The sequence below is a fragment of the Melanerpes formicivorus genome, unplaced genomic scaffold (assembly GCF_026170545.1).
Source record: "Melanerpes formicivorus ecotype bairdi unplaced genomic scaffold, bMelFor1.0.p_v2 SCAF_7, whole genome shotgun sequence".
Classification (NCBI taxonomy): Eukaryota; Metazoa; Chordata; class Aves; order Piciformes; family Picidae; genus Melanerpes; species Melanerpes formicivorus.
In genome coordinates this window covers 21,185,876-21,200,260 of record NW_027142359.1, presented here as the reverse complement: position 1 = coordinate 21,200,260, position 14,385 = coordinate 21,185,876, and the positions used below count along the sequence as shown (strand labels likewise).

Below are 14,385 nucleotides of genomic sequence, written 5' to 3'. Positions count from 1 at the left end.
AAGAAGAGAGGAAAGGAAGGAAGGAGAGAAGAAATGAAAAGAGGGAGGAAAGAGGGGAAGAAAGAGAACTTCATTTAAACAAGCAAGTCAAAAGCAAAGAGCTACAAAGTCTCATCCCCTGGACAGTTTGATGTTTCTAGAAATGGGTAGATTGGAGATGGTCAATAGAAAACCAATCTCCGGAGAAGCTCTGTTCTGTATATGCTGAACTCTTTCGAAGGCATAGATGTTGAAATTACTGGCATTGGGTGCTTGAAATCCCTCCACCTCTCAAACTGAAAAAATAATTGGTCCAAACAGACCTCAGGAGACAGAGCAGAGCTTAGTCTCTTACTACCAGTGCTGCTGAGATTGCAGACATTGAAAATTGGGAACACTCTCAGAGCCATTTCTGCCTTCTCCTCAGTGTGAGACCTACTCCCTTGATTGTTTCTTGACTACTATTAGAGACCCAAAGCAAAACTTTCCTATCAGTAATCTCGAAACCTCCAGCCCAACTCTCAGGGAACACTACCAAGTTGTTTTAACAAGCACTTTCATCTTTTTCCCAGTTCCGTGAGTCCATCACTCCCCACTACCACCCTGCACTGCTCCCTGTGGTGTGTACCCTCACTAAATATCATTAGGCAAATCACCCATCCAACATCTCCCATCACAAGTTTAGCCCATGCCTCATCAAACTGAAAGCATGCATTTACTTAATAAACTCTTTTCACATGACCAGCTCCCATTCTTCTAATTATTGCTGCCATCTTTTAAACTCCATCCTGAGTAAGTCCTGTGTAGTCCCCTCCAAAACCCTGCAAAGAAGGATTATCTCTGCTGCAAGTCTTCCCTTCTCTTTAAAGGGCTCAGTCTGAAATCTAGAGGAATGACTGTAAAAAATTCTTGTCATTTCAAGGAGCTTTTAAATAATTTTACTGCTTATAAAGGCTGTTGACTTTAAATATGTCAAGTATCTTAAATAAGTGGAAAAAAATATTTTGCCATAGGTATGGAAACAGGCTTGTGCAACACAGAACAGAAGATACCTTTGAAACTGCTAAGGTTTCAAGACTAGCAATGCTGCAGTGCATGTGATCTGGCTTTCTGCCTCATTCCTCCTTGTTGGCACTACATGGCCTCCCACTCTTCCCCTAAATATACTCCACCCACCTTCCCCCAGTGGACGTAAGCTGTCCCCAGAGCTCACAGGAGTCTCTGATGACTCCTCCATTATTTTACTATGACAAGAATTTCCTTCAGGTAGGAGAAATAAATATTGAGTCTTCACATTTTATTCACCAGACGGGTGATTCTTCCCCTTTACTCTGCTCTTGTGAGACCCCCACCTCAAATACTGTGCCGAGTTCTGGTGTCACTGTCATTATGAATGACATAGGACTGTTGGAATAAGTCCAAAGGAGTGCCACAAAGAGAATACGAGGGCTGGAGCACCTCTGCTATGAGGATGGGCTGAGGGAGCTGGGGTTGTTCATCCTGGAGAGGAGAAGGCTCTGGGGGACTTTGTAGGTGCCTTTCAAAACCTGAAGGGATCCTGCAAGAAGGCTGGAGAGGGACCTTTCATAAGGGTGTCTAGTGACAGGACAAGGGGGAACGGCTTGAAGCTGAGGGAGAGTAGGAGACAGGATCTTAGGAAGAAATTCTTCAGTATAAGGGTGGTGACTCTCTGGAATAGGTTGCCCAGGGAGATTGTGGATGTCCCCTCCCTGCAGGTGTTCAAGAGCAGGTTGGATGAGGCCTTCAGCAACCAAGTGTAGTTGAGAGGTGTCCCTGCCCATGGCAGGGCAGTTGGAGCAGATGATCTCTGAGGTCCCTTCCAACCTAAGCCATTCTGTGATTTCTTCCTACAGTAATGACCAATTTGCATTAAATTTCTACTTCAAAAAGACAAAATATTTTGTGACAGCTTGCAAAATGTACCTTCATTTTATAGCCATAAATATATAAACAGTTTCTTAACACAGAGATTTTCTGGCTCTAAAAAATAGTTCTGCAAAACATTTACTCTCCCTAAGTAAGTCTTCAGGCAGCTTGTGAAGTACCTGCCCCTGATTCAAACTTCCCTGCCCTCAAACACAGCCTCATGTGTATCATACTGCAAAGACCACATATTGGCATCAAATATTCTCCTTTTAGGTATTATCTGCTGCAGAAAACACACATAACAAGGTCGATGATCTTATTAGCTGATGTTTGGGGATGCCTTAAGGTATTGCTCCATGTACAAGCATGCAGAGCTCTCAACAACTTGACATCTGGCTGGTTCAATACTATCACTTCTTCCTTAAGAAGATGAAGCAGGTTAAGGTGGAAAAAACAGCCTTTGTGTTTAGCAATACCTTGATGACTTTCTCCAGATTCATTTCTCTGACTGGTCTGATGAGGCTCAGTGCTTAGGCCCCTGCAGGGAAGTGCAGAGAGCGAAGCATCCACACCAAGATCTACCTGGGGGTGCCTGTGCCAAGGGCTATGTTCTTGCTGCTTCCCAGAGACACCTACACATATCTTTTTACACATTGTTTTATATGACTTTACACAGCATATCCATTCTGTCCTTCTGTTCTCCTCTCATCCCTCAAACCATGTCAGCAAACAGACTTTTGGAAAGACGCCTCCAGGACAGCTGGAGAGGGACGAGGGACTTCTACAAAGCCATGGAGTGACAGGACCAGGGGTAACAGTTTCAAATTGGAAGCAGTTCAATTTAGATCAGACATGAGGAAGAAATTCTTCCCTATGAAGGTGGTGAGGTCCTAAAACAGGTTGCCCAGAGAAGGTTTGGAGGCTCTAAGCCGGGAAGTGTTCTAAGCCAGGATGGATGAGGCCTTGAGCAACCTGGTCTAGTAGGAGGTGCCCCTGCCCATGGCAGGGTGGTTGAAATTAAATGATCTTTAAAGTCCCTTACAATCCAAACTATTCTGTGATTCTATGAAATCAGAAAGTCTGTAGATTTGTACACATGTTGATGAAGAAACTGCACCAGTTTATTGCTGAAAATTCCACCCAGCCCTTTAGCCCTCAGTTCATCATTTCCACTCAATATACTATGGTTTAGCTTATCTAAATACACTGTAAGGCTTTACAATGCAGCAGCATGGCTTTAGAGGAACAAAATCATCATTACAGCAACAGGAAATTAAATTTCACTATCATGATCTTATCAGTGCTTATCAATAGCTACTGGGTTGGGGTCAAGAGGATAATGCCAGACCCTTCTCAGTGGTGCCCAGTGACAGGACAAGGGACAACAGGCAGAAACTGGAACCCAGAAGGTTTTGTCTGAACAAGAAGAAAAATTTTGCTGTGAGGGTGCTGGAGCCCTGGAGCAGGCCACCCAGAGAGATTCTGGAGTCCTCTTCTTCATAGAGATTCCAAACCCACACTGTGATCCTGGGCGATCTGATGTGGGTGACCTTACTCTAGCAGAAGGTTGGACTGGATCATCTCCAGAGGTCCCTTCCAACCCTCACCATGCTGGAATTCTTGGATTTCCTGCCTTGAGTGTACTGACACTTGGGTCAATATAAGCAAGCATCCCAGAATGTGCAAAGGTTGTTGAACACCACTGGCTGTGGTCTCTGAGCAAGGTGTGTAAGGCAGCATCCTCAAACTTGCCATCTCACAGCCTCCTTCATCAGTGCCATCCCATTCAAGCACTATGGATGATAGCTCTTTTGACCAAATGCAGGGATCTCCCTTCCCTTTTTACAGAGGAACCCTCTACTGCATCTTTGAAGGAAAAGGAACACCCAAAGCTTCCAGACCCTCAGTAAAACCAACCTAAATTTTACAAAGCCAGCTAAAACACCTGCTGCTTATTCAATCTCCAGAATCAGTGATTCAGCCAGCTTCCTCTTTGAATGAGGAGAGCTCACCACAGCACTGCTCCAGAAATACATCAGACCAAGACGTGTAAGACAGATAAGCAATGTCTGAATCTTGCAGACTCCAGCCTCAACATGAGCAGTAGGCTGGGCGAGTTGGCTGGACTGCATTCTCTTGATTTAAGATGCTCTTCCTGATTTCTTTGCCTTCTTGAAGTACTAATTTCTGGGCCGCCTCTGCACAAAGCACCTCATTCATTATTTTTCAAAGCAAGATCAGAGAGAGTGATCCTCACAGCAACAATTGAGCCGGAGGTAAACACAATGTTCTAATACCTTCTTTCACAGTGATTTTGTTTCATCACTTGCCTCTGCAGAGATGGGATAGGCACAAACTGCACAGCTCTCTGCAAGGCAAAGGCTCTCTCCCTTTGAGCTACAGAGATATAAGCATCCAGTCCAGTTTCACACGAGTCCAAGCAGATAAGGATTTCCCAACCCTTTGGCATGAGCTCCTTGTTCTAATTCTATATGTCCAGGGCAAAGACCTGCATTATTTCCTCTTGCACAGCTGTGAAGAAGCTAATAAGATCCCTGAATCTCCTACTTCTCTTTTGGCAGTAATTAGACATCAGTTTTTACAGGCTCACAACTGCCCCCATCCAGTCAGGGACCAGAAAACTTGAAATGCAGAACTGTGGAATCACAATTTTGGCTACAGCGTGGGCATGAGTGTATAACAAAAAAGAAACCCATGGGGACTGCATCCTCATGGCTCTAATGGGACCTGAAACCACCCTCAGTGGGCCAGAAAATAGCAATACTGAAGGGACACTGCAAAAAAAAATGCCCACCCATATGAGAGGCCAGCAGCTCTTTGCTGACTGCTTTTTGGGTGAAAGCCATTTAATATTTGGACATCTTTCCCACTATGGGAATCTCTTGAAAGACCCACTGTGATTTCAAAAGAGTCCTAACAGAGGAGCGGTTCAACATTTGCACTCCCTCTACACCACAAAAAAATCCCAAAGCAGCAGAATAAAAGGACAAGCTCAGCTGTGGGCACCACCCAGGAGTCACCCTCTGGTCTGAAGCGTGTTTGATCTCCCAGCCCACAGCAGTGAGGACTCTTGCAGGCTTCACATGCAGCATACATAATATTCTGGAACAGGGCTTCCTTTTCACATGCAAACTTTGATTTCGCTTGTAAATCTTCAGCCTTGAAATTTGCTTTGTAAATACTTTACCTGCGAGTTTACCGATAAGGAATGTAGGTAGGCAGGCAAGAGCCAGATGCATTTCATCCTTTAACTGCTCAGATATCAAAAGTAGCCCCCCAAATACTGAATTATGCCCTTTCCCTTCGTAGTTTAATTGTAACATGCATAAATGTAAAGCATTTTATTTGGTTGGTTTAACTTTCAACATATAAACGGGGGAAAAAAGTAGTTCTTACACAATTCTGAATAGTTCACCTAACTCTCAGAATCGCGGAATGTTAGGGGTTGGAAGGGACCTCTGGAGATCATCGAGTCCAACTCCCTGCCAAAGAAGGGTCACCTAGGGCAGGTCACACATGAATGCATCCAGGTGGGGTTTGAAGTCTCCAAAGAAATATTCCCTAGCAGCTTGCCGTCAGTGGGCTTTGCAAGGCATCAGGCCAGCTGGGCCGATCGATACACCTCGGCAAAACCCACTGCTTTGAACCGTCACACGGGCAGCTCCAGCTCACGTCTCGCCGTATTCTACAGGTTTTTTTCACAGTCTGCTGCTCGGCACAGCTCACTCAAAGAATCTTTGAGAGCACGGCCGTTTAAGAAACTGTCTTCTCGAAACCCCATCAGACACCGTCCCCCTCCGGACCAGCCCAAACCCCGCCGAGCCCACCGGTTACCGAGCCCTGCCCGCTGACAGGGGCTCCCACCGCGCCTGGCCCCGGCACCGCTGGGGCTTTCTCCGCTTCGCCCCCGGGTGCCTCTCTGCGGGCTTTCCCCCCAGACAGCTCTGCGGAGAGGTCTGGGGAGACAGGGCCCGCTTCGCCTCTCCCCTGCACAGCCTACCTCGGATGTAGGTGCACTTGCTCTCGTCCAGCAGGCTGGAGGAAGAGCTGCCCATGCTGCCGGCGAGCGCTGCCGCTGAGCGCTGCCGGGGAACGCCGCTGCCGCCCAGCCCGGCCCACCCAGTCCAGCCCAGCCCAGCCCAGCCCAGCCCGGCCCGGCTCGCCTCGCCTCAGCTCAGCCCGGCCCCGTTCCGCGCCCGCTTCCTCCCTCGGGCGCCGCCTCTAGCTCGCCGTCGCCGCCAGGAGTCGGGTTCTGAGTTCACAGCGATGGTCGGACCCTGCTCCTCCCTGCCTCTGTCTCCCACCCTCCAGCCCTGCCCTGGAGGCGCCGCAGGGTTGTCCCTCGCCTGTCTCGGAAATCTGGGCGCAAGGAGTGGCAGACAGATACCATCAGAATCTGCAGGGTCAGTGGCAAACGTGTCCATTTGCCAGGCAAGGGTGTGCCCCTAGGCACCCTTGTCCTCAACGATTTTCTTTGGCCCATCAAAAAGCACAGCACTGCTGTCTCCTTTTGCCCACAGAATCCCAAAGTCAACCTCCTCAAGAAGGAGACTCCACAACATCTCTGGGCAGCCTGCTCCACTGTTCCAGCACCAAAGTTTTTCCTCCTGTTCAGATTAAACGTCCTGGGTTCCAGTTTGTGCCCATTGCCCCTTGTCTTGTCACTAAGCACCACTGAAAAGAATCCGGCCCCATCCTGTTGACCCCGCCCTTTATCTCTTGCTAAGCGTTGATCAGATCCCCTCTCAGTCTGCTCTTCTCCAGGCTAAACAGCCCCAGGTCTCTCAGCCTTTCCTCCTCACAGAGATTCTCCGGGCCCCTCAGCATCTCTGTAGCCTCTGCTGGGCTCTCTCCAGTAGTTCTCTCTTTCTCTTGACCTGGGGAACTCAGACCTGGAGCCAATACTCCAAGTATGTCCTCAGCAGGGCAGAGTGGATGGGGAGGATGTCCCTCTACCTGCTGGTCACTCTTTTCTTAATGCACTCCAGGAAACCATTTGCATTCTTGGCACTTTGCTGATTCATGGACAACTTGTCCAACAGCACTCCCAAGTCCCTGTCCACAGGCCTGATTTCCAGCAGGTCACCCCTCACCTGTACTGGTGCAAGGGTTGTTCCTCCCCAGGTGCAGGACCCTACACTTGCCCTTGTTGCACTTCATGAGATTCTTCTCTGCCCAACTCTCCAGTCTGTTCAGGTCAAATATCAATCAGACAGCAGACTGTTATCAGTGTATTTGGGTGTTGAGCTCTGCTTGAGAGCTTTGCACTTGCTCTCAGAATAGTGGGTGCTGTGGCTTGCTTGCTGCCCATCTTTGAGCTGCAGGAGCAGACTAGGATGAGGAAATAACATTTCCTATGGTGCATTTTCAAGGGGTTAACTTGGAGAAAGACTCAGCCTCAGTGAGCCTCAGCATATCTTTTATCAGCTGTATTTGAGAAGACTTTCATGACGTACAGTCACATGTAGCATGCAAGACAACTCCAGGAGTCTGGAGAGATAAACTATGGAAAATTCATGAGCTGTAAACGGGATTACTAGTCTGTCTCATCATCTAGCAGATGAAAACACGCCAAATCCCAGAAGCTTTATTCTCCAGAGCAGATGTCAGGGTGCACACAGCTTGGGAAACCTTCCTCTCTAATTACAGCTAGGGTCAAAACAAAAGGAGAGCTGAATAGGTTCTTTAACGACACTATTTTATACTTGGGTAATACCTGATCCCTGAAATCCCCAAGCATTTCACAAATGCCAGCTAATTAAAGACCATAATTTTCCTTGTAATATAGGGAAATGCTATGTTTTAATGGCAAGGGTGGTATCTTAAGCATCTTAAAAAGATACCGTGAGAATGTGAGCAAAGTCAGGAACAGATATGCATTATTCTAGTTCTCTGATGCTTAAGAACAAACCCATCCTCTCTAAGTAAGAAATTGGCCACGTTAGATATTATTATGAGAGAACATATCTGCACTGCAAACCAAAAATACCACCTGAGGCACAACCTTTTCCCCATGTTTTCTCCTGCAAAATCATGATCTTTGAGGTTTGTTTTTTTTCCCCTTTACTCCTCTAAAGCATTCCTTCTCTAAACACCTGTTTTGTATGATATCCTAAAGGCAGTGTGATGGAGCTCTTTCATCCCATAAGATTAAGAGAAGGCTCCAGGGAGACCTTCTGGTGGTGGCCAATGAAAGTAGTGGGAGCTCTCATACCTCAAAGGTGCAGTGCACAGTCACCATCCTGCCTGATTTTGTATTGGCTTCCAACTCAATTTTGGGAGGGAGGGACAAAGAGGTTGTCTCCACAATCGCCTTCCTTACGGGGATAACTGCAGTGCAACCCTGCTGTGCCACAGTCATAGACATGACAAGGACATCCTTTCTAAATGGAAATGACTGCACCATCATCATAATCTTCCAGTGGTTGTTAGTCAAACACACAGTCCTGAATGCAACTACAGGGCTATCAAACTGCAGGTGTGTCATCAGAAGGACTGAAAATCACTGCCACCTTGTTGGCTACTTCTCCTGCCTTCCAACAACGTCTGAATGTAAAGAAGACATGCCAAGGAACCAGTTGCTTTGATGTGCTGCATAACAGCACTTGACTGCGCCCTTTGCAGGGTTCATCCTGTATGTACTCCCACAGCCTTCTTGAATGCCTCAGAAACACAGTTTGTTATCAGTCAGAAGCATTAGAGTATGAAATCCATCGGGAGAGAAAAGTAATTACCCAAAGTAATTACCTAAAACTATCTTAAAAGATTTCTCCAAGGGAAGGTAGCAATTGTAAGACTTCTGTAAGCAGGGGAACGAGGTGCTGTGGGCAGACAGCTGCAAATACAATAAAACCATTGTGGATAAATAATAATTAGCTATTGCTAGAGGAAACTGATAATTATTATTGTCTGAAAGCAAAAACAAGGTTGCAGAAAGTAGTACTGAAGAGGTAAGTCAGAAGATAAAAGAATCTCTTTTCTGAGGACAGCCAGTTTGTAATCTATTCTGAATCCCTTCCATCTGAGTAACCCAGAACAATGTGAGAGAACTTGTGAGTTATTATCAAAAGGTTAGAAGGAGGCTTAAAATCTAGCTGGAAGATACTCTCAAAGAATCACAGCTGTTCTGGCTGGAGAGCCAAAAATAAAATGTTGGTAAAACAGCCTTAAAAAAACCCCAAAACTTAAGAGTTGCTATTTCTTCCCAGTCATGTTTTCTTGCTGTTCAACGTGTAACCAGCCCTCATTTGAATACTCCTGGGATCCCAGTGCTCACACAACACCACATTTGAAATGAAGTTTATCATTTTACCTTGCTTGGTTGTGAATCACAGAATTGTTTATGCTGGGATAAAACCCCATAGACTCATAGAACCACAGAACCATAGAAGTGTTGAGGTTAGAAGAGACTTTCGAGATCATCACATCCAGCTGCTCACCTAGAGCTCACAATCCCACTGCTACTGCTAAGCTACTGTCACTAAAACCACATCCCTCAGATCCACACATCTTTTAAATACTTCCAGGGCTAGTGACTCCACCACTTTCCTGGGCAGCCTGTTCCAGTGCCTGGGAACCCTTCCTGTGAAGAAGGCACAAGAATGCTGCTTTCATAGAATTTCTTCTCCCAAATTAGGAGAAGAGCACAGTGCTAATAGTATACACTTGAGAGAAAGGACCTTCCTTTCTTTCCTGTTTGTAGAGGCCCTTCAGTGTGTCCTAGGTTCCCAGTTCCCATGGAGTACAAACAAAACCTTTCAGATATATTCTGACCAAGTTATATTCTTTGTAACACAATATGCAAGCTCTTAGTACTTGGGGAATATTAACAAGTTGCATTTCAAAACCAGATTCCAGATTGGATTTATTACAAATAAAGAGTCTCTTCAATTACAGCTTGAGACAGTCGCTGTGGAGCAGGAAAAACACTCTGCACACATGGGTACTTAAGGAGAAAAATCCTCTGATGGAGTAACCCCACAAGAACAAGCAACTTCATCTTACCTTAACTCTCAAATAATTTCTCTTCAAGCCCCGTGGCAACAAATTCCTCAGTCTTCATTCCTTCTCTTGGTCTTGTCTCCTTCCCTCTCTGGTTTTACTGAAGACTTGTTGGCCCTGCCACGTGCCATGTCAGGAGTCCTACTTTAAGCTTGTTCTTTTGGTGTAGACCTTGTGATTCTTTGAAGCTGGAGGCTGCTTTTGGAAGGCTTGAGGGGCAATGCTGGAAGGAGAAGAACAGAGAATTAAAGAGGTGCAATAAACTCAAAACTAAGGGGTATCAGAAACGGGGAAACTCCAGTTGTTAGGACATGACAAGTGAATAAGTGCATGGGAAAGGAATGAAGACTCTGAGTAGGGATGTGACATCCAGGCTCTTTAGGATGTGATTCTTGATTTTATATCCTATCAGTTAAGGAATCCTAGATCTTAGAATCACCTCCAGCTGTTCCATACTCCATTTACCTGTCCCAGTGGCCAAGTAATTACAGGGGTTTGTATGCATGTAAATCAAAATATACTGAACTTTCTTGTTTACTAAATACCCAAAACATTTATGGTGAATTCCAAGACCATTTACTTCTCTGCTTAGTCACTAGGTTATGAAATGTGTTGAGTGACACAGCTAGGGGTGATTGCTCCTGTTCAGCTGCCATTTAGGGACTGTAATTAATTAGGACATTCATGTCACAGCAGCTAACATGCAGGCCTTTGCAAATTAATTGTTGAAGCATGCTTCCTCATTGTCAAACAAGACAGGTTGATTTGTTCCTTCACCTTGAAATGGAGTAAAACCACAGCTGACTGCACTTCCCAGTGCCTGGTGCTCACACAGTGGAGCAAACGGGAAGGCACAGCTCAGCCTGCTGATCTCAGCAGAAAATCCAGGATAAAAGTTTGTCTGTTAGAGGTCTGATGGATTCTTTACTGCCTCAAATGGGCAGCCACATCTGCTTGGGAAGACAGAAAGAAAAACCTTCACAAGTGGTGGAAATGAGTTTATAGGATGAGATTGTTAGGGCAAGGAGTAATGGGTATGGACTAGAACACAGGAAGTTCCATCTGAACATGAAGAAAAACTTCTTTGCTGGGAGGGAGTCTCCTTGTCTGGAGAAATTCCAAATCCACCTGGACATTGTGATCCTGGGCAAGCTGCTGTGGGTGACCCTGCTTTAGCAGGGGTGTTGGACTGGACAATTTCCAGAGGTTCCTTCTGACCCTCACTGTGCTGGGATTCTAGGATTTGCAGGAGGCAGCATTAAAGGCTTCCTTTTCAGGTAAGAGAGGAAGGCTCAAGGCATCCCACTGTCTTTGAACAGACTTTAGTGAAGCAAGACATCAAAAGCTAGACATTAGATCTGTCGGTTTTCCTTCTTAATTAAGTAAATTGTAGTTTGACTCTACATAGAGGAGTAAGAAGTTCTGTTTCCATGTGATTAACCCAGGTATGACCAAAACTTTCTTCCCAAGTGAGCTGCTGTTGTTTGTGTATTATTAACTACCCTTCAAAAGTACAGCAGCCATGTGCTGCAGAAGCTGAATGATCCTGCAGGCACGATTAAGGAAGGAGAGGACTAAATCCCCATCACATCTGGATTTGCTTCTGCTGGGCACAGATGGTTTTGGTTGCTTTTTATTCTGAGTATGTTCATTAAGACTAAGCACAGGGTTTAAACACAGCCTTCCTGTTCCAAGTCTCCATTTTCCACGGAGAAGCTTCCCACTGGGAGCCTATCCAAGAAGGCATATGTGGTAATTGAAATGGGATTTGCTTAACCATCTTGCACATTGAATGGGCTGCAAGAGTTCAGAAGAAGATAGACAACAGAGAGCTGAATAGTTTAGATGTTTGGTCCTTTTCCCCCTCTCTCAGAAGTGATTGTCTCATCTGCTTCATTTTATTTCTACATAACTTTATTAAAAGCCTAACACAGATCACAGTACCTGGATCCCAAGATGTTTATAAGTATTCTGTTCATTAAGTTCCATCCACCCAAGCCCAGCTTCTGCCATGGGAAAGCCACACAGGGAGAAGCCTTCACAACAAAGGACAATGAGCTAATCATGTCAGTGGGTGAGGTACTCACTGATCCTTGTAATCCTGTTAGCCTCATGCTCTTCTCCCAGTTTATCTGCAGTCACACAAGAATTGGCTCAGACAAAAGAAGGACATCACCTACTTGAGGGCACCAGCATATGCACAGGGCAGCTCCCCCATTCCAGGACATGCTGTGGCATGATGTGTTTGTTACTGGTGCAGGAGCTGCCCAAGTAATGCTGGTGGATATATAAATGTCAAAGAACATCTCATGGTGAAGTGGGAAGCAAGAATCTTAGCAGTTCATTATTACCATTACTTATTTGGGTAGTAATATCTGGTCATCATCCTTTAGGAGAGCAAATGTAAATTAGCTGGGTGCTGATGCACAGAGACCTTCTTGTGGCCTTCCAGTACCTAAAGAGGACCAGCAAGAAAGCTGGGGACACGCTTTTGAGCAGAGCCTGTTGTGACAGCACAAGGGGTGATGATTTAAACAAAAAGAGGGAGATAAGACTAGAGAGAAGGGAGAAACTGTTGACACTGAGGGTGGTGATACCCTGTCCTGGGTTGCCCAGAGAGGTGGTAGATGTCTCATCTGTGGAACCATTCCAGGTCAGGTTGTCTGGGACGCTGAGCAACCTGCTCTAGTTGCAGATGTCCCTGCTGACTGCAGGGGGGTTGGACTAGATGACCTCTAAAGGTCCCTGCAAATCAAAACATGCTATAAGTCTGTGATCTCCTTTTGCTCTAAATTGAGCATTTTTATATATGACAATGATCTGCTTAAAATTGATCACCTCTATCAAGTCACTAGTAAGTCTGTTGTTTGGTTGGGTTTTTTTCCAAAGCAATTTAAATGTCAGTGTTTATCTGGCTTTTACAGGAAAGCACTGCACTCATTTTGGAACTTGCTTACTTTCACATACACATTCATCATGGCAAGTTCAACTGTTTTGCTGTACTCTACTGAACCTACTGCTATATTTATTGCATAAAAGCAGCCCTCACTGGAAAAAAACACCCCAAACCAATAAAAAATAACCCCCAAACCCAAACTCATTTTATTACTTTTTCAATGATGCTCAGCAGAAACCTATATTCTCCTGTTATCTTTGCAGTTCAGCTTTATCACATTGGGTTGGACCACAGTGGGTTGCAATAATGTTTGCAAGTGAAATGCAGCTATTGCTTTCCCTTCCTTTTCTATTTCATAACCAAGGCAGTATTTCCGCAGGCAGTGGAATCCTCATTTGCCTGACATGAGAGCAAATAACAACATTCTTCTGTTATCCCAACTTTGAAACACGATGATCAGAAGCATTATCATAGAGCACAGAAAAATCTAGGTTGGAAGGGACTTCTGGAGACCATCTGCTCCAAACTTGTGCTGGAAGCAGGGCCACTGAGTTAGCTTGTCTAGGGCTCTGCCAAGCCCAGTCTTGAATATTTCCAGGGAGGGAAATCCTACCACTTCCCTGGCAACTTCTTCCAATGTTTAATCATTCTCATAGTGATTTTTTTTTTTTTTTCACTTACATCCAGACAGAATTTCTCCTTGAAGGAAGTTGTTTTCTCTTGATGTATTTAGAGATGCCTGTCTTCAGTATCTGGGTGGTGAGACTATGGAATAGGTTGCCCAGAGTGGGTGTGGATGCCCCCTCCCTGGAGTTGTTTAAAGCCAGATTGGCTGAGGCCTTGGACAGCCAAGTCTGGTTGAGAGGTGTCCCTAGCCATGGCAGGGAGGTTGTAATAGATGATCTTCAAGGTCCCTTCCAACCTAAGCCATTCTATGATATGCAGACTAGTGCTTGCCTATCTAAATAACCAACAGAAGAAAGAGCAGTGGCCTTATTTTAGTTCTGATGTCTCACTGGATATTTCAACATTGAACTACAAGAAGGCTGTTTTTCCTCTGAGTCTTTCTTTCCATGTAGCACAGCCTGTGTAAGTACTGAACAAAACTGGGTGGTCTTTAAGTACTCTGTCAAGTACCAGCAAGGAACACAAAAGTGGGCAGGAGGTTGAAATCAAGGTGTTAATGTTCTACAACAGCCACTCCCACACCATTTGAAAATTAAGTTCTTCAAGGACTTAGCCTATATGGTCTCATGCATCTGTAAAGGCCTCAGCCACTGCCTGAAGGCCTGCTTTCAACCCTCATTTTGCAGGCTCTCATACTGCAGGCTGAAAGCAGAATGCAAACCAACCTCCTAGCCCTGCCAACAATTACCTGTTACTTGGCATGCTGCCCAGAACAAAATCTTGCAGAATTTTAGCGTCTAGTCCCCATTTCTCTGGACTGTTTCTATAGCTATTTAAACAACTGCCAGAAAAGAAAGAGACGATAAAAAAATGTTTAGATTATGGAATAAGCAGGCAGAATGGTTTGGCTACAGATCCCTTCTCTTTCCCCACATACTTGACAGAATAAAAAGAGGAAATACTCAAAAGAATCA

The 14,385-nt window shown here is 45.3% G+C and overlaps 1 protein-coding gene across 1 annotated transcript in view; it reads right to left on the bottom strand.

Moving 5' to 3' along the window:
• Positions 1-5,982, bottom strand: part of NIBAN1 (niban apoptosis regulator 1) — a 78,267-nt gene extending 72,285 nt beyond the window's left edge. Inside the window, exon 1 of the mRNA XM_068141328.1 lies at positions 5,888-5,982. Coding sequence (XP_067997429.1) covers positions 5,888-5,942 — 55 coding nt within the window. The 5' untranslated portion in view covers positions 5,943-5,982. The remainder of the gene's footprint in view (positions 1-5,887) is intronic.
• Positions 5,983-14,385: the final 8,403 nt, after the last annotated feature.